Source organism: Lutjanus erythropterus, chromosome 17 (genome assembly GCF_056507025.1).
Source record: "Lutjanus erythropterus isolate fLutEry1 chromosome 17, fLutEry1.hap2, whole genome shotgun sequence".
Classification (NCBI taxonomy): Eukaryota; Metazoa; Chordata; class Actinopteri; order Lutjaniformes; family Lutjanidae; genus Lutjanus; species Lutjanus erythropterus.
In genome coordinates, this window is record NC_139333.1 from 31,489,141 (window position 1) to 31,510,174 (window position 21,034).

General features: G+C 39.4%; 1 protein-coding gene across 2 annotated transcripts; it reads right to left on the bottom strand.

Moving 5' to 3' along the window:
* Positions 1-3,192: 3,192 nt before the first annotated feature.
* Positions 3,193-19,583, bottom strand: rfng (RFNG O-fucosylpeptide 3-beta-N-acetylglucosaminyltransferase). Of its 2 annotated transcripts, none has more exons than XM_084740420.1 (9): positions 19,266-19,583; positions 14,209-14,781; positions 8,921-8,969; positions 7,810-7,912; positions 7,452-7,605; positions 6,816-6,901; positions 6,089-6,254; positions 5,808-5,893; positions 3,193-3,511 (listed from the first exon to the last, which is right to left on the bottom strand). In XM_084740420.1, exons 2-9 carry the CDS (start codon positions 14,713-14,715, stop codon positions 3,436-3,438), a joined length of 1,227 nt encoding a protein of 408 aa, XP_084596546.1. In that variant the 5' UTR covers positions 14,716-14,781; positions 19,266-19,583; the 3' UTR covers positions 3,193-3,435. The 2 variants fall into 2 exon arrangements, with proteins under 2 accessions (XP_084596546.1, XP_084596545.1); XM_084740419.1 differs by having other exon boundaries at positions 19,170-19,583.
* Between the last annotated feature and the right edge of the window lie 1,451 nt (positions 19,584-21,034).

Sequence of the window (21,034 nt, forward strand, 5' to 3'; positions counted from 1 at the left end):
GTGTTTTACACAAATACTTTTTACAGGCAGAAATACTGATGCTGGTTGGTGTAAGCTGAGTGGGTGGAGCCAAAGAAGCAGTTTATGAAGTACAAGTCAGAAAGCTGGCAACTGAGAAGGCAAAAGAAGGAGGTCTTGATATTTAAGGAAATCTTATCTGCGAGGATTTCCTTTTCCATCTTATCGCAAGCATTTATAATACAGAGCACCAGCAGGCCAACTGGCTACTTGGAAAACTACAGCATGGCTGTGGTTAGTCAGGCATTTCATTTTCCATTCATTACAGAAGACATCTTAACAGAACTGGGTTTCAATCTAATGTTACTTAGTTAGAAACATGACTTGGCATCTACTGTGCGAGGCTGGTGCGTTGATCATGTTCAGCATATTAGTTTAGCTCGTTAGCATGCTAACATTTGTGGATTAACACTAAACACAAAGTACAGGAGAAGCTGACAGGAATGTCCTTAGTCTTGGACAAATGAAAAGTTCACCTAATGATGAAACTTGATGAAACGATATTGATGATATTACAATTCATTCTGAAGGGAACACATGAAAAACATTTCACGGCAATCCATCCAATAGCTGCTTAGATCTGTCAGTCTGGAACAAAGCAGTGGATGCACCGATGTTAAAGACGTGCCTTAAGAATCAAGAATAAAACTAACCTTATTTTAAACAATTAATCTCCTGTACCCGGTTGCATAAAATACTTTAAAGAGATAGTTCACCCAAAAATGAAAATTCAGTCATTATTTACTCACCCTCAATGCTGATTGAGGGTCAGGTTTATCTTGTTAGTCCACAAAACACTACTGGAGTCTCATTTGAAAACAGCGTTGCAGAATCTCCCAAACAATGGAAGTGAATGGTGATCAGTCTTCTCAATCGGCGTGAGGGTGAGTGGATAATGACTGAATTTTCATTTTTGGGCAAACTATCCCTTTAAATTTGTCCCTTCCACAACATGTTTCCCTAAGCTGAAGGTTGCATAAGACCTCTTATATTTTAGACTAATGTTTTCAAGATAACTTTAAAAAAGCCATAAGAGGTATACACAAGCAGAAGATGTGGCAAAAAGTAACCGACTATCACTGCTGTGAAACAAACTGTAGATGAAGTCTTGAAGAAATATGAAAATATTGCTGTGACAGCAAGAAAGAAGACAGGACTTTCAATAAAATGATACAGCTAATATTAAAATATTAGTTAATATGTGAGACAGAATAATGTTCATGTTTGGTTAACTAGTTACAGTCACTCATAGCGTTCAGCAGGGACTCCCTGTCTTGAAAAATGTGTCTTGGTATCTCCTCCTCCTCTTCGTTCACTATAAATTCAACCATTGTCTTACATTCCTCATAATATTTCACTTTGAACAGACTAAGAAGGGACTTCTTGGTCCTTTAACATTTTCCAATGAACATGGTAAGTGGACCTTCTAACAAAGCACAAGGAATACTTAAGTTGCTGATGGCAAACACAGAGATTCAAGTGTTTTCTCCAACAGCATTCTGAAGAAATCCTTAAGTTTTTTTTAATGAAATCTGTTTATTTCTGGGGCATTATTAGATGAAAATTTAAGGGCACCTTAGCCTAAGTGATTTTATGCAACTGGGTCCTCATATTTAATATTAATTGGCTTGTAATTAAATTAAGTGCACTAAACAATAATTCCTAAATAGTAGCCTTTTTGATCATATTTTAAAAGTTATTGTAACTCGGTGAACAAGTTTAACCTTTTGGGGTTTTTTTTACAGAAACAGAGTTTAACATTTTTGCAGCGTGGTACCTCACCATGACAAAATTGTTGGTCAACAGGAAAGTGTGACCTGATGATGCCTCAGAAAAGGTCAGTGCTCACTTCAGTTATCAGTAAGTATCCTCTGGAGGGCATGAATATCCATATCAGCTTTCATGGCAGAGTGGTTGAGATATCTTTGGCTCTGTTGAACTCCAACAAACTAATTATCTTTGTCTCCAGAGTAACTCTGTCTGGCAGAAGTGTAGGTGAAGCTAAAACTACAAACTAAGCAGAGAAAGAATATGTGATGGAGATCACTCATATTTACACCAACACTGTACAACAGATGTCCAGTCAGTAACATACAGGCAGTAACAAGATCAAAGTAGTGCAAAACTATAAAGACTGGCCTGTTAGAAACAGGCTAATACAAGAAGAACATGAAGGCATCAGAACAGAGTGAATAAATGTAGCACAGAAACCTTCCACAGGTTTTCTGTCAGTGGCTCAAACATAATCTCATATCTGCTCACATAAAACATCAGTTCAGTTCATGTTTGAGAGCAACACAATCTCAACGCATCTCAAAAGTACCTCAACATTCGGTCATTTTAAAGAAACCAGCCTGCTTTGACACGGACTTTGGGGTAACGTCAGCAGGAGAAGAATAAAGTAGAGAAATGACCTTTAAAACAAGAGCTATGGTTTGTGGGTAACATTCAAACATCTGTGCCATCATTCATCAACTGATCTTGAGCAGTAATAACACTGTGGAGTCCTTCAAAAGCTGGAGCATTTGCCTGAAGTGGTTCATCACTCAGTGGAAGGAGCACAGCACTGAAACGCAGGGTGAAGTTTCACCGTCATTTATCATGGACAGACGCTCTCAGTGGTTCAGCCAAAGAGACGCAAGTTATCAGAGTAAAAGTCAGCTGTCTAGAAAACATGAATGTCTAAGCAGGAACTCTGCAGGGACATCTCTTATAGTCTTATAGACATTCATAACCTCAGAGTAGCTTCAGAGTTCAGGATTATGACTTCTATAGCTTTGTAGTCCATTTTTTAAAACCACAGTAGATGGAGCCAAAGAATCAGGCTAATCTTTCCTTCATTCAACCAATGAGAAAAGACGTAGGGAGTCTTCTAATGTTCAGATCTGTTAATACAACTCTCATATATCCAAATGTGTAATCATCCCTCCTCTTCCTATTGACCCATTTAAAGTGGCACTGTAAGAAGTAACAGACAAAATCCATGCTCCTTATTTGGTGCAAAACTGGATTTTAGTCAAGTGGAAACACAAAGATGGAATTTGTACAACAGTGTTTCTCCTGAGCCAGCAGAGCAGCGCTGTAATAAAAGGCAGCATCTTTGCTACAATGCTAATATTGTTGGAGACTCAAACAGTTTTTCGCTGCTTTTCTACTAAAGCTGGACCACAAAAGCTGGTTTACACTGGCTTCACTTCCACGCTCACTTAGTCAGAGAAAGTCATTCTTTGGCTCCACCTATTATTGACTTGATGAGTTAGATCTGTTTGACCTGTCGGTGCATTCATGAAGCATGAGGAGTAACAGCATCCACAAAATGATGCATGTGAAATATTTCTGGCTAAATGTAGCTGGATCCAAACATGGCAGAGTGAGACAGTGGGACAGAGGTGTAGCAGGATAAAAACACTGAGGCTTTCAGTTTTTGTGTCGAGGTTTGACCTTTGGACACCAGTCAGTATCTGCATACAGAAGACAGTGGACTGTCTTAAACCTGCAGGGAGGGAACAGAAGAGAGTCAGAGACATACATTTTCAAAACGTAACAAAACAATACTACTAAACTGGAAAAGTAGAGGGAAAAAGATCAATATCTCACAATGGTTGGATCTCTTAACACAACAGATATCAGTAGAACAACAATCTACAAAATCTCAAACAGATCAATAAAACATATTCAACGATTCTCAGATCTGTTCAGTTGCCGGGGAGCTGACAACACAAATAAATGTAAATGTGGGTGTATAACAGGGAAGGGGAAAAGACAAAGAGGAAGGCAAAGAGGGAGAAACGGAAAGAAATAAAAATATATGTGCAAAAATGAATAATGCCAAACTCATCCTGAAGAAGTCATCTGAAATAAATCCAAAGCCAAACAGATCTGTTTACTTGTTGTTCATTCTTTTATTTGCTCTATTGTGTTTTTTGTTTTGCTCATTATTGTTGTGTTGTTCTTTAATGTATTTGTACTTTGTGTTGTTCATATTGTCTATGTATTTATGCACTAACTGTTGAATAAAATGAAAAAAATGTGTTCTCTCCTCTTACAATCAAGTGCACAAGCCTCAGGAAAACAATGTATAGCAGTGATTAACTGAGTAAGAATAATCAATAATCAGACAAATAATTAATGTCCCAATCATGTTTTTGACACCAATTCTGATATGTTCTATGTCCACACTTCAAGCACACAATATGGCCAAAAATATGTGGGCATGCTGCTTTCAGTACTTGTTGTCTGGGTCTGTTTCTTGGTTTGTTCTGAGACCTCTTAGGCCCCCAAAAAGGAAAATCTTAATGTTTCAGCATAGAACATCATCAACAACAAATGTCAGTTTGCTGTGGAACAATATGACCTCAATCCTCAACACCCTTGGAATGAACTGGAATGCCAGCTGTGAGCCAGAGCTTATCAGTGGTTGACCTCACCAACGCTCAAATGAAAAATCTGGTGGGACGAATTCCCAAAAGAGCCGAGGCTGTTATTGCAGCACAATAACGCCTGCTGTTTTTGAATCACACATATGACTGGAACATTCAAATGTCCACACACTCACCATGTAACACAGCAGTTAGTAAAACTCACTCTGCTACAGTAACATATAGATAACTACACAGACTGTGAAATATTAAGATAAAACAAATACAAAAACACAGACCAGGTCACTACAAGTACCAACTTAGTCACACTTAGAAGCTTTGTTCATTTTTGATACTGATCCTTCAGATTACATAAGAACACTGCTAATATGCATGGTTCCAGACATTAAAGACCTCCATGAATCAGAAGTTATGTTTAATAAAAAAGCCCTGTTTGTTTTACAGATGCAGTAATGTGCAGGGTGTAGAGGAGCAGAGGGGCCACAGAGGATGCTGAAAAAACACAGCAGTGTACGGCAGAAAAGTTGAAACATAATCAACTTTTGGAGAAACCCAACCTGATGTCAAGCTATGGTGGCCAATCATGTAAGCAGACGATCAGACTGCTCTACAGTCAGCCTGAAATATCTCTGAAACTGGTCGCTATCCAGGTGGAGATCAAGAACCAAACAATAATAATATCCCAGTTGTATCCTCACTTATTTATTTTGTGTATTGAGCTTCAACATCTGTGTCTGGCTGCAGTTTATGCCGCAAAATACCAACACCAAGAAGCTTTGTTTGGTTTGTGATCATTTTTGAGCACAGAGTGAATGGGAAGAGAGAGAGCTGGTAGTTAGAAAGCCAGTGAAACAGAGAAATTAAACATTATATTGTGAGGCAGCTGGATTCACAAGATCACGAGAGAATTCACCTATTCAAGTTATCAATTTATGTCCACACCAAAAGTGGTGCAGCCAGTCAGCGTCCTAGGAGGGACTACTGGCAGCTAAGGGTGTGGTTTTAGGTTTGACAACAGCGAGAAGCGTCCATGAAAGTGACTCATTTCAAAAAAACAACGGTGGCTCCTGAAGAGGTTACTGTAGATACTGTGATAGCATCAGTTATATTAAACTGTAGAGTATTTCTTCATTGAAAGAAGAACAAAGAACACAAAAGGTTGAAATTTGTCCGTGTTAAACATGATAAACGGATGGTTCATCCAGTCACCTGTCAGGTGTTTTTTGGAAGCACCTGCCCTTTTCAAAACGTTTTTTAAAGACGACTTCCAAGATGATTCTGTTTAACAAACCATCTGGTGTGTCAGGTTACAAATAAACACCCCCACCAGTCCCCCCCAAATGTTGCACAACCCTACAGCTAATCACAACAACGCCTGATTGTGTCTGCATACAGCCTTGGTATGCTTACCTTGTGGGGTCCTCAGACAGTGAAAAGCCTCCAACAATGCTGACAACATTTCTTCTGTTCTCAAAGCCTCCGTAGCTCAGAGTCACCTGGTGCAAAACAGAAATGATTCAGTTTAACTTCACTTAATGAGAGGAGCTCAGGGAAACCCAAACTTTATAAACAGGTCAGAGGCTGATATGATACAGACATTTTTAAAAACATGTGCCAGTAGAATGGGCTAAATCTGTAACTGCTTCAACTGCAAACTGTTTTATTACACCCCTGCTGTTCACCATACTCACCTGCTCCAGCACAGTGTCAGTGGGCAGCTTCTGTAGGTTCTCCAGGTGAGAGTGGAAGAAGTGTGTGTGCGTCAGGGTCACCTCCAGCAGCGCTTCGATGATGTAGCCGATGGTGCAGTCGTCTGGTAGTCGAATCTTCTCTGCTGTGCTGATGAAATTCCCCAAACTGAAACCAGAGGGCAGAATTTCAGCCTACAAAGTCTGTCAAAGTGTCTCCTCACACCGACAGCAGCTTCTAAACTCATTATCCTCCCAGGCAAGTGGAATGAAAATGGAAATTACATTTTTAAACTTCTTTGGACACAGCTACTCACAATACTTGTCTGTATACATTTCTTTAAAATTTGGGTGTCTTTTCCTCAGTTTCTTCTGTCAATATTTAAGAAAAATTAAACAAAGTGGTAGTTTGTTACAGCTGACAAACTACAGAGACATGTGTCACCCACTGTACATGGAAACTCATGCTCTCTTGACATTACTGTCACTGTGATATTTGTGTCTCCATCTACACCTTAAAACATGCTGGAGCAGGTCCAGGCACATTCTTTGAGGGTTATCTAATGACATTCTCTTCTACTCATTCTTCATCTAAATCAGAGCTTACATTGCTCTTACAGTACATAAAAATGTAGATTTTCTGCCACAAAATGCAGCCACACGAGTGAGCTGTCTTCACAAGGTACAAAGGTTTAAATCAGTTCAAAGAGTCAAAGAGTCCATGACCTACCTGGCCCAGGGGCTCATTTTCAGTGCCAGACCTCTGCTGATACAGAAACCTGCTCCACCTGTAGCAAACCAGAACTTGACAGACACCTGAAATGAGACAAAAACAGCCACAGCAGCCTGCTGTTAGGGACAGAGTTCCTGCACCATTTCCAAAGTCAAATTCAAGCACTTTTCAAGCATTTTTAAGTTGAATTTTCAAGGTTTTTCAGCACCTTACAGATTAATTGATAATGAAAATATTAGTTACAGGAAAGTCTTGAAAAAGAGGTCTAAACATGTGGAGCACATGCAATCAATCAGTTTGAGTTTAAAAAAAAAAAGTCCAAATTCTCTGATCTCAGCTTCTTAAATTCCTCCTTTAACTTATTTTATTTCTTTCTCTAAACAGTGAACTATTCAGTTAGACAGCAATTTATTATGAAAGTCATGCAATTACAATTTTAAGAGGTTTTAAGCACTTTGCAACCCTTCAAAACACCACATTAAAATTCCAGTATTTTCAAGGACTTCCAGCACCCATAAAAACTCTGTAGGGAATTAGCTTTTTTTCTGAAGCCTGGATTTGGCTGTACTGGTCGCGGCTTTATTTGTCAGTTAGTGGAACCAAAAACTCATGATAAGCTGTGAGCTGACTGACCGATCCGTCACTCTTGACCCTCTCTGCAGCCTCTATAGGATGATCCAGACTGGGCCGGCCCAGGTACACATCCTGGCTGTGGTGGTAGGAGGAGAGCAGCCGCAGCAGGCTGGGCAGGATCACATAGTTGTCATCATCCACATGGCAGAACCACCTGGAACACACACACACACACACACACACACACACACACACACACACACACACACACACACACACACACGCACGCACGCACACACACACACACACACACACACACACACACACACACACACAGAGTCAGCATCATACATTAGCCCTGCCTAAGTGAACACGTTTACTGTAATGGTGGTACAGGTGCAGATCACTTTTCACTCACTTTTTCTGAGACTCGATGAATTTGTCGTACTCCACAGACATCTTGCAGCACAGAGCCTGTCGGGTGTGAGCTGCGGAGCAGTTAGTGTTGATGATGTTTGCTCCTGGAGAAGAGACAGCAGAGGACAGCACTGTTTACTTGCTGTATATAGAATCATATTGTTCTACTGTCCACTTGAATATTTTCTATGTTGTAGCAGATGATTCACATATAGTACATAAGCACTGGGGATACTGTACATCATAAATTTTGCCATTCTTCCTCCAGCTGCTTTGTTCAAAAAAAATCTGTACTTAAATCCAAGCACAGGACTACATATTTAGTGCGACATACTGAATATTTTAACATGACTCAGTTCTCTGAGGGAAATTTGTAAATCTGCATATACAGTACTCCTGTCATCTACAGTGCATCTACATCTACAGACATTAGGGATGTGTGCCATGAGTGGACTACACAATTAAGCATTACCACCCTCGCTAGTTGGCACCAGAAATACTAGTTGGTTAAAGTATTTATCAATATTCCATTCATGTACAATGCCAGTTAACTGTTGCCTCTAAGATGTTATGTAGCAGCCTGCCACTAGTCGGGGCTGTAGCTCCAGCAGACAGCAGCCCCTCTCGTCCAGTGCAAATGCCCTGATGGCACCAAAGTGGGACAGATGACAGCTCATAAACACCACGGTTTATCAGTGTTTTGATGTAGAAAATAAAAACAAGGTTGAATGTAGTCTGTGTCAGAATATAACCACTTAACTGCAGCAACATGTGACTGCATTCAGCACAGACATGGACATTAACCTGTGAGCAGAGCAGCTACTGCTGCTAGCACTGCTAACATTAGCCACGCTGTTTATACCTGCAGACACTGATCCTGTTCAGTCTGAAAAGTTGGCATTTAATGAGTTGTTCAATGATGTTCAATGTTCATAATGTCTTAATAAACACAGTATTATTTTGGACAAAGTTAAACATTATCAGTTAATAAACTGTGCTCAACATTACCTGCTCTCTGGGTGTTTTCTTACTGTCTAAATTAAAATTTGTGTTTAACTGACAGGGATATTAGTCACCAAGAACCTCCCTAATGAAAAGTGTCAACTTCTTACCCGTTCTCATCCGTAGCTCCTTGTCCTCACCGTCGGTGAAAATGTAGGTCTGAAACAAAGGCTCACTGTTAAACAATGCAAGCATACATACACACACACTCATACTCTCCTACTGGGACACAGTGAAGTCCTCCATTGTTCCTCTTGTTGAGGAGGACATGTGTACAAGTTGCAAGACAAAGATCAAAGACAAAACAAAAATGACAAAAATTAACTGCGTGCTTCTTTTCACCTTTTCATTTCTCTTTAGGCTTCTGTTGTGCAAATAAAATCCAAGTTAAACTCATCAAACTGCCAGAGTTTTATGATGTTTCTCATTCTACCTGGATGTCAGAGCCTCTGATAGTGAAGTTCTCTATATGGACAGTTCGTCTTGTACAGGAGGCAGAGACAGATGTGTTAAGTCTCTTCAGAGCCCTGCAGGCAGACTTCACCTTCACACACCATCTAATGACATGGTCAAAGGGCTCATTTAACTTGACCTCAGGCTTCTATTAAATAACCATCAGCTGCCTCTTAATGTGAGGATACACACCACACAGTCTGCTGCAGTGTGCGAGCTGCACTGACACATTCACATTAAATACACTGAGGTATGAGCAGCTTTCAATTTTACAGGCAGTTGTAAACAGGGGGGACACACTTTACTGACCTATGAGCAGTAAAATAAAGTGGCAACAGGCCTGTAATGCCTCCTGTATCTGATGTGAGAGCTAACACAGAACAGACTCGGAGTCGGGCTGTTGATCCTGGGAGCACAGACTGAACTGGAACTCCTACACCCCCACCGCCTGTGACATTTCAGAGCGAAGTGGGGCAGAGTGTTTCTGCAGTTAAACCTCCTTCTCTCCACACTGAGGCTCTTTGTCCGGCACTGAGACTTACTAATTGCTTTAATAGTGTTCAATACAGAGCTGCTCACAGTGCTCTCTGTGTTGGATACTTAAAAGTTTATATGAGCTACTTAAGACCACTTCAAACTGAAGCCTCTCTTCATGCACATTTGACTGTGTGTGTGTTAAAAACCTTTAAGAGTGAAATATGGCCATTTGGAAATTGGCATGGACAGACGATTCAACTGGACTGTAGACTGAAACTACTTTCCTGCAATCCACAGCTGCTCAAAATAGAGCTGGAACAGTTAATTGACTGATTAGTTAATTAGTCAAACAGAAAATCAACCATTTTGATGATCAATTAATTTTTTTAATTATAAATTTTTCAAGCAAGAATGTGGCACAGTCCATAGATGCAGCTTCTAAAGTGTGAGGGATCACTATTTGTCTTTTTCTTTGATAGCAAATTGCTAATCTTTTGGTTTTGGAATATTCAAGCAAAACACAGCAGGCAGTTTTTACTATTTTCTAACAGTTTATGGACCAAACAATCGATATCATAAAAAAATAATTTGCAGATTTCATAACGAAAATACTCATTAGCTGCAGCTCTAGTTAAAAAGATTGAGTTGACAGAAAGATTAGAAAGTTGGTTAGAAAGGATGATTGGAATGTACAACTTAGAGGACATTATCCCACTTATACCATGGCCTCTTACCAATAATGTTCCATGTGTCATCAAATCCAAATGATCAGTTTAGAGCTGCAACAATTATTCGATTATCAAAATAATTGCCAATTATTAATCGATGAGTAGTTTTTCTAAAATATAATATTATTTTTGGTTTCTTTACTCCTCTCTGACAGTAAATTGAATATCTTTGGGTTGTGAGTAAAACAAGAACTCAGCTGAGAACTGAACTGAATCTCAGCGTGGATTTATTTAATCTCCGTGAGTTAATATACTGTTATTACATTGAATCTAACTCATTTCAATGGGAAAGGTTGCTGGTACAAATGCTACTGAGCCAGACCAATTTTGCATCTGTACAAATGTACCTATTTGTACCTGTAAAGGCAGGACAAATTACACCTTTACCATGACATGGTTTGACATTGACCATGGCTCAATGGCCACAAAAAGTTGCTGTGCAGCCACCAAATATTCCACATAGCTGGCCCCGTGTGACCATAAGTTTTGTCCCCATGCTGCGAGGATTCACCAACAAAATGTTAAGAGTCCCACAAACATCCCAATTTCTTGTAGGACTGCATGATTCTTACAAAAATGTGAATCTTCTTTCTAAGAATTAAAATCACAATTCTCTCACACAATTCTTATTTTTTAAACAAAAACTTTTATCACACTAAGACGCTCAAGTAAAATAACACTCCTGAGACACTTGCTTTATAGATGGCATATATATCAAAGTTCTTGACTTAAACTTAAAAGTCTCTTCTAACAAAAAATACCTCAAGCCTGAACACTTAAAGTAATTTAACTTACTTACATGCTGCTGAACATAAAAAAGCAGAATGGTGATGCACAGTACAAGCTTTGTGTTACTGAGGTTTGTGTGGTTTGGCTGCTGGAATTACATGATGTAGTCTGTTTGTTCTGTAGCAGCAAGTGAACTGTCATTTAGAAATGAGATTGCCTTGATAGGCTGTGTTCAGTTGTGTTAAGTTGCCTTTTCTGCATTGTTATACAAGTTTACATTTGGGCCTCAGAAATGTATTTGGCCACCAAATGTAGGGACTTTGTGGCCTGTGAGGCCAGTGCTTAAGAATATCAGGATCTATCCCTGCATGTGTACTTTACTGACCTCACACAATTCCCAGCATAGTTTCACCAAACTTCTGCCCACCCTCAATAGAAGTACAATCTGACAAAAACAACTGGCAAACCCTCCACTTACTCTCTTGATCTGGAGCTTCTGTCTATCACATTCACCAGTGGACGGAGTTTGTAGAACAGCTGAACAGTAGAAGTTTAAACTTCCCGTGCTTCTGAGCATGTTCAAGACTTCTTGCCCACGTTGGCCTAAACGTTTAGTTTGACAATAGTTTCCAAAGAAAATAAATTGTCAAGCTCAAACTGTTCTGTCATTTTGGAGGAGAGTCAGAGCCGTGGTGTGGTGAGCGAGTGTGTATGGATATGATGGTTGGTGGGGCAGAGAGAGGCAGCTAAGCAAAGTGTTTAAACACATGTCTCCATGTTTCAGGTTGCTGTGGAACCCAGGCCAGGACTGCCATAATGGAACACACATACAAATGTGCAAAAAAAGAAGAAGTTTTTTTTCATTTGTTTTTTTCCATTTGAAAACTGCAAACCATTCACTTCCATTGTTTAGGAGATTCTACAACACTGTTTTCCTGTAAAATTCCAGCAGTGTTTTGTGGACTAAAAAACTAAACCTGACCTTCAATCAGCATGAGGATGAGTAGATAATGACTGAATTTTCATTTTAGGGTGAACTATCCCCGTAAGCATCAGGAGCTAAGAGTAATATACAGTGGGTGAAACTCCAGAATGATTCCACAATGAGCTCAATAAACAACTTGGTCTGATAGAGGGGATTCTGACAGAGAAGATGAGGGGTGAAGTCAAGATTTATTTTCTTATAAATGTCCTGTGGTTCTACTAAATGTCAACGAGGACAAGCTCTAACCGCATAAGCGAGGAATCTCTGGTGTTGATAAGGCAACTCCCTAAAAACCACCCGAACAACAGAAACAGGGTGTACGCAGACAAGAGCCAAGTTCATTAGCACAAACATCAGTGTATAAGCCTAAACCCAAATGTAAACTAGTGGACTTGACGTGGTGGTGAAGCCCCGCTGCTTCCCATGTCTCACTTCACTCTGTCACCACAGGAGCCGCTACATGCTGCAGGAATGTGTTTATATGAGAGTTGCTTATTTATGTAAAGATGTGCTCTGAATGTTAGGACCCGCCGTCAGTGTGCAGCTGATAGCTTCAGTGATAACAACTCATGAATTATTATAGAGGGCTTTTAGCTCATGTACCACACCCCTGACAGACATATTGGATGGTTAAGGTCTTGGGTAACAGGGATTATGTAGAGCAATTATATTTCTAAACAGCCACAGTATTTAGCAAACACAGTTTCTTTATCCGTTGCTTTAACTGGGAGCGGCAAATAACTATGATTTATTTTGTCCTGAAGTTATGTCAAGTTGTAAGCCAGCCAAGCACCATACTTCAGGACTGTAACTAACATACATCTGATTATCAATTAAAAGAGGTATAAATATTAATCTATACATGGACATCAACGATCAATATCAGAGATATGAGTCCGTACATCTTCAGTGTGTCTGTCAGTGTGTACCAACTGCCAGCTAGCTTAACACACCATCCAATCACAAACCTGCTTCATGCAATTTGCATGTTGAAAGGCTTCCTACCTGCAAATAAATGTCAGACTCTCTGGATTACTGCTGCACACATTTCACTTCCAGTTTGCAAATCACTGGAGGAGCCACAAATCTCATTGCGCATTTAAGAAGCCGGCATGCACACTGATGGTTACTGGTTTGAGATCTTATGTCAAGCTCTGTTTGCTCTTCAGCCCTGTTTACAGCAGCGTTTCCACTGTGCTTTGGGTTTAGATTAGGTAACAGTCAGGCGATGGAAGAATGACTAGATGGAGTCAAGTTTGTGGTCTGTGTCAAACTGAGTTGATGTTCTTCAGTGTGGAAGATGAGTGGTTTGGGTTTGAGCAACAATTGGGTTCAGGTTAAACTAAGAGGAAGCACAAAGTCAAACAGTTCAACAAAACACTGTCAGAACACTCAACTCAAGGTGATTAACATTAGCATTAACCGCTATTGCTACTTCCAACAAGTGGTGAGCATAGTCCTGAAAATCTTTACTCAAGTAAAATTACAATTACTCACATAACAATTGCTTAAGTAAAAATTATCCTTTCACAAACCCACTCAGGTGTAAAAGTACTTGGTCAACAAACTACTCAGATTACAAGTTACTTACTGTTTAAAAACTGCTTAGTTTGTGTGGCCCATCTTTACAAGCCATTTTATGCAGGTGCAAGTCAAGTCTCAGGTCACTGAGTCTCAAGTCCAGTCCAGCCTTACAGGGAGCACAGGTCAGTGAAGGCAACATCGAAACCAATGAAGAACTCCAGGGCCGCTTTCAGCCCTGACAAAACTTGGCAAAACATTTATTGAAACTGAACGGGTGTCTCGTTGAACACACTGTTATGTGCGCAAGTGCACTGCACTTAGCTGCTTTTTTACATAAACGTTGCTGATGATTGGGAAACACCTGTAGCACACCCACCATATGAGAAAAAACACACCTCAACACTCATTTTGGACCATTTTGAGGAAATGCGTCATTCAATCTGGAAACTGTAGCAAAACGGTGCACATATTTTCAGACTGAACATTGCCCTGCTCTCCTCACCTGTTCTTTAGCTTGGGAAACCCAGGTCTGGATCAGCAGCTCCAGTCTGGACTTGTGGTACTTCCTGGTAGTCTTTACTGCGATAAAAATGTCCTTTAACTCTAACGGGTCACGAGACCTAGACCCTGAAAGTCCATGACCCTTTCCTCCAGGGAGAGCCCCTCTTTTGGAGTCCGTCCCACTCTTGGGATTGTGGTTATCATTCCTGGTAACTCCAGTCTCAATTGATCCCACCTGCCCTGCTAAGCTCCTAATGAGTCCTGTGGCAGAGTCAGTTCCCCCGCCTTGGACAGATGCTGCCGGAACCCCAGCATGGTGTGATGGGCCAGTTTGAGCTGGTCTGACTTGTGGTCGGGGCTGAGGCAGGTCCACCTGGCGAGCTGGGGGCTGGAGGGCGGGGATGAGCAGAAGCAGGAGGCCGCAGAATGCCAGGGAAAACAGGAAGCAGAACTTGCTGACACCCACTGAAGCTATGTGCATCCTGATTGGCCAATGGAGCAGGTTCATCAGCCTCCAGGGCTGCAGCCACGTCCAACACCACCCTGTCCCATCCTCACACCGTCACATGGAAACCTACACAGACAAAATGGGACATTCAACAGTGTATTGAGAGGCATGTTCATATCCAATATTCAACACCTCAAACAGCATGTCCTTACATTTCAGCAGAGAGCAGGTTGTGTTAGATAGAGACCTTTCTGAGAGCTCTTCAAACAGGTGAGAGAAGTTCAGATTTTAAACAGACCACATGGTATCAACCAACATTACTGAGGGTACGTTTGTTCTGATACAAATACCAGTATCAAAAAATGCCTCAGATGCTGCCTAAAATGCTGGATCAGGTATTGGTGAGTTCACAAAACCATGCACCGATCTGGTCCCCCATAATTTATAAACCCCGAAAAGGGACACTGCTACTACAAAGATGGGTACACAATATGCAAAGTTCAGGTATCAGGGAAGCAAAAAATTGATATAAAAAAATCTCTAATTGGGCGTTGATCTCTCACTAGAAAGACAAGGAGTGGTTTCATGCTTTGTTTGCAGGTTTTGGATTGCTTCTTCACAATAAAAGCTCAGGAAATTCTAGCTATTTCACAATAAAAGCCTCATAATGGTTTGATGGTGGAAAGATTTAACCTAAACCTGCAGTCATAGTTGTATTTCTGGACACTTGGAGGCAGCGAAAACAAGCTGAGACATTATTATCTTCTGAAGCTCAAATTATACGTTCCGCATCAGTGAACACACAACGGTCTGTGTGACATATATTTAGTCACACAAATGTGTACAATAGGGCTGCAGCTATCAATTACTTTAATAACTGAGTATTTTACTTATCACTCTGGCAATTAATCAAGTAATCGGATAAGAAATATTGTTTAAATAGTTTAAGCCCTGATGTACACGTACACAGACAGCTGTAAACATTTTTTTGACCTTTGAAAGGGGTCATGCCAGAAAAAGTTTGGGAACTACTGGTCCAAAGAATCAGTATAATATCATTTGTGATTTACACCCCTAATACTTCGAGTGCCACCTCCCACATTATTGTTAAATTATAAAAAATATCAGTCATAGCCAATTTATATCAATGTGAAGCAACAGTAGCAGGAATTGTTGGTTTCATTTAGGTTTGGTTTTTAGGTTGGATCAGTATGCCTAAAGTGGGCTATACAGTACCCACAGAAAAACACCAGCAGACAGCTGACTGGCCTCTTTACCTCCATGGCTAAACAGTTCTGAGAGCCAAATTAGGGCTCCATGCAACAAAAAGCATATTCATGGAAAAGTAGGAGGGGCTACTTCTAAGAAATTATTAGGAAATTACAGACCCATAATATAAAGTACTGTCATTACTGTCTAAATTTAAGTTCTGATGCATGCCTGTCCACCCAAATGAGTCTTACACTACATCACAACCCTTTAATTCAAACCACATTAGTGTGCATCGACTCTATAGTGTTTATTCTTTAAATATATTCACTTTTATACAAATTATCAGTGTCAACTTCTCACCAGATAATTTTGTCTCATGAGGAAACTTTAATACCCCATTTTACAGCTTGCTGAAGTCCACTTGTTTGTGTCCCCCAAAATCAAACCTCCCACACATCTGTTTTTAATACTGTCCCCCACAAAGGGCCCATTGAGCCCCACCAGCAGCACACAGGCTCTGCTCCTGCTGATGTGGTGACTGTTGAAAGAGATCTGATTATGGTGAGTCAGCAGTCAGAAACAGCAGTTTACCAACACGTTCAGTCACATCTAAGAGCCAGGCGTCCAGAGACAGGAGCACCAGAAGAGCACGGACACCTCAACAGCAGAGAGGCTGTCCTTCAAAGCTCAGGTCAGGGGACACAGGTCAGTATTTGCCCTGCATGTCCATAGTGCTCTGAATACTCAGTGGAAATGGAAAGGTAACCTGTGGTCACAGTGTTTTCAAGTTGTTTTTGTAAAGCTCTTAATCCACACTGAAAATTCAAGGAATGTGCAAATTCTTCTTCTTCTTCTTCTTCTTCTTCTTCATATCATTATCATTATTATTATTATCATCATAATCGTCATCATAATTATTATTATTATTATTATTATTATTATTATTATTATTATCTCTTCTTTACAGCCCTCTACAAGTTGGCAAACAACTAGGCTGAAACAATTAGTAAATTATTAATGGACTGAAATTTAACTGGCCAACAATTTTGAATTTCCTGCTTCTTAAATGTGAGAATTTTCTACTTTTCACTGTTTTCTGTCTGTCATTATAAATGGAATATATTTAGGTTTTGGACTGTTGGTCAAACAAAAAAGGAATTTGTCATCTTAGACGCTGGAGAATTTCAATGTGCATTTCACCAATTTATACCGTAAAAAAACACAACAATATGAAAAACACCACAAAAAAGTAACAAGGTTTAAAACAACATAAAAGACAACAAAAAAGGATTTAAAAAAACATGAGTTGAAAAACAAGTAACAAGATGAAAAAAGACAAAATACATAAAATGAAATAGAAAAAAAACAAAGAACAAAAAAGATGTAGTGGGATGAAAAAGATGCAACAAGACGAGAAATGTCATAAAAGGTGTATCCCAGCAAAAACTACAAGACCTAACAAGATGTACCAGTTAGAGAGGGAGACTGGAGTATGGAGAAAAGGAGAGGTTCACTTAGCTTTGCAGTGAAACAGTAAGCAGAAATGTCCTTCACAGGCTGACTTTTTAACTTTTCATCTTTGAGCCTGTAGATTTTCATTTTTTTACTGTAGTAAAGAAGTTGAATCAGTACTTCTACTTTTACCAGTCTTTTTTCAAACAAGTATCTGCACTTTTCCATGAGTACAGAATGTGTGGACTTTTGCCACCTCTGCTGGTAATAAAATTATAATAAAAAGCTGCATTAAATGCCTTCTAATTGGGCAACAGCTGTAACAGCTGTTTGGAATACCTAGTCCCAGGGTGCAAAGTTAACTTCAAGACATCAGAAACACAACATTCACAGAGAGGTTTAAACTTTAAAAGCCACTGAATAGATTATCATTGTTTTTTTGGCTGGTGGGTGAAACAAATCTACCAGCCATTCGCATAATTTACCAGCATTTGGCTGATGGCTGGTGCTAATATTGTGCCCTGCCTCATCCACATTCAAAGCTTGTAAGACTTTCTGTATTGAGTTAAAAGGATAGCTCACCCAAAAATGAAAAATCTGTAATTATCTACTCACCCTCATGCCACTTGAAGGTCGGGTTTAGTTGCTGGAGTTTCACAGGAAAACAGTGTTGCAGAATCTCCCAAACAATGGAAGTGAATGGTGACCAGCTTTCAAGCATACAAAAACAACAATAAAAATATAAAATACCTCCATATTGCTTAACTGGTGTAATCCAAGTCTCCTAAAGCCCCAAATGCCAAGTTGACTAAAACAATGTCATTGACACCATGATTTTAGTCAGAATCTTCATTGTAGGTCCTTAGCTTGGAGCCACATTCATATGCTGAGCTGAGTGTGTGTCGTGTTACGGTATGCCAACGGCATGTCAGGACTTTGGGAGAATTGGATTGTGCCAGATGAGCAGTATGGAGGCTTTGTATGTATGTTTGATTGTTTTTTAATGTTTGAAAACTGCAAACCATTCACTTCCATTGTTTGGGAGGTTCTGCAGCACCGTTTCCTGTGTAACTCCAGCAGTGTTTTGTGGATGAACAAATTAAACCTGATCTTCAATCAGCATAAGGGTGAACAGATAATGACTGGATTTTCATTTTTGGGTGAACTATCCCTTTCATTGTAAAGATAACAATCTCTCTTACATAGACTAGATGCAAATATACATTGAATCATTTCCATCATTGTTTAAAGGGCTATGTGTGCAGTTTCTCTGTACTGGTCTGCAGTGGTCTGACTTTGTTATGAAATAATACAGTCTCTGTACCTGTTACTTTACTTACAGCCATTACCTTACATAGTTTAAAGCCAACACTTAAGCTAGCTAAAAACCTGAGCACCAAACTGTTAAACTACTTTCGCTTAAAAATACATCAATTTAAGATGGACTTGTTTTTACGCAGTATTATATATCGTTCAATTATGGTTATGAGCCAAAGAGACACACTAAAAAACTTCGGCATCAGTATAATTTACCAAACAATTCTCTTTTTCATTACATTTACACGTTCATATTTGGTTACAGTATTGCAACATTGTTTAGAGTTGAGGTGTTTATTCTGAGAGAAGTCGTTACAAAAGTGGAAATCTGAATAAAACATATATGCTGACTGAAAAATAAAACGTATACCGAGTTTAACGGGCACTTGGGATATACTCATAAACTTCTTGTCTACAACACAAAAGTCCGTCTTGTAAGCAGCGGACTCTGAAGAGACAGATTTCCAAGTGGAGTTTGTCGTGGTGAAACAGCTTGGCAAAGAATGGCACTGCGGCTTCGCTGCAGCTCTTACCGTCAAATATCAGAGGACACATTGGACTTCTTTTTCCAGCATGGCCTTTAAATAACTATGCTAACCAGGAACCATACAGCTGTGACTGAAACACACCGAGCTGAACGTTAGTGGATCAACAATCCTCAGTTTCGACGGTGTTGAATGAAGAATGCCACCGGGGGATCCACTGCTCCGCTCGTTGTCTTCCTTTTTGTTCCGACGTGACTTTAAACCTACAACAGTTCGTTAGTTCCTCCTCTGCCCTCTCGGTTCAGATCATCGGTTTTATTTACCGATAACTTTTTAAGAAGCTTTAGGAAGCTACAGGGTTACTTTCACTGCCAGCCCGTCCGCTTCTACTTCACCAAATATTCCACAAACCAACAAACTCAACTCGGACCTCGGACCGCCGGGCCAAAGCCAGACTGGATAATAACACTGCACTTCCGGCAAATCTTTCAAAATAAAAGAGCAATTTATTTTCAGTATGGTGGGTAAAGCAAGATGACCTGTGTGGACATAAGAGAATCTTTTAGAAAGGTCAAGAGATAAAACCTGTAGTGTTTTGCAATATGGTGATGAAAGTTATGGAGTCATAGGAGTGCCATTAAAAAGTCACGTACAGACAAATAACACCTCCCAGCCAACAGAACCTTTGCTTTTCCTTTTGTTTTTACTTGAATGACCACATGTATCCTCCTAGGTTTAAAAAGCAGGAGGGAAAAGGATAAGGAAAAACTAAAGGGACAAAAATGAATGAATTCTATTATATTAAAAAAGAGGTATACAAAAATTAGATTCATTGCACACACACACACATACACATATATACACATATATAAACGTTAAAATAAATGTAAATCTTAAATAATAAATAAATGTAAATAATCAGATTCCTTTATATTTTATTTATCTCGCAGAAGGATGGGTATCCATACTCAATAACTTAGAGGTATCAATTGAAATAACCCAGTACTAAGTAGTATTGAGTCTTCTCCAGTCAATACAATGATTCAAAAGTATGGATACATTACACACATGTGGGTTTGATAAAAAATAAATGCATCAAATGTTGATTAAATTCAGGAAAAAACTGTGAATACGACTATGACTATGGTATGATGAAGCACCTAATAAAGCATGAAGAAAACTTCAGGGTGGACACTTGGACAGTATTGAATAGAGTGATCTATTGGTATCTGTGTCACTTTCAGAGTACTGGTATTGGTACTGGTATTAACATTATTTAAACAATACCCTGCCTCAGTCTTAGGTAATATTTACATTTTTATTTATTCTGTTTCTATTTTTTCTTTAGACCATTTTTATTTACTTATTTCCTTTTATATTTTCACATTTATTTTCTTATTCTTTTACAGATTTATTCTTTTTTACAGCACTCATATGACCCCATAAAAAGTATGAACATGTAATTTCATCAGACATCTGCTACTGATTCATAGTTACTGATAGTTTTTTGTCTCTATTACTTACACTGTTATAAACCTATAATTGCATAACAAAAGTATTGATTACAATTTGTTACAGCTGGTTTCAATCAGTCACATTGCCCACTGAAGGTCATTTAGGCCCGTGCAAAAAAAAAATTACATAATGGAATTATTTACTGACGTATTGTTATGTGATGCTTTTATTCTGTAAAAAGTGTACCCCTGGTATTGCTCGGGCTAATTCTAGTCAGCTTGACAAATCTCTCAGTCACTGATCTGTGAATGTTGTGTTTCTGAGCTCTTTCAGTTGCAGCTCAGCGCCCTCTGCTGATCGTCACTAGCCTAGGCAGTATTTCAACACCACATACCATGTACTACCTCAACAATGTTCAGTTCTCTGCACACACCTTACTTGTGCTTTGAATGGAGGAA

Bases quoted from the DNA above. Each gene is read 5' to 3' on its own strand.
- rfng (XM_084740420.1), bottom strand. From the start codon at position 14,715: ATGAACCTGCTCCATTGGCCAATCAGGATGCACATAGCTTCAGTGGGT. The intron at 7,913-8,920 runs GTAAGAAGTTGA...TCTCTTCTCCAG, and splicing joins GGAGCTACGGATGAGAACGG to GAGCAAACATCATCAACACT. The intron at 3,512-5,807 runs GTAAGCATACCA...CCCTCCCTGCAG, and splicing joins CTGTCTGAGGACCCCACAAG to GTTTAAGACAGTCCACTGTC.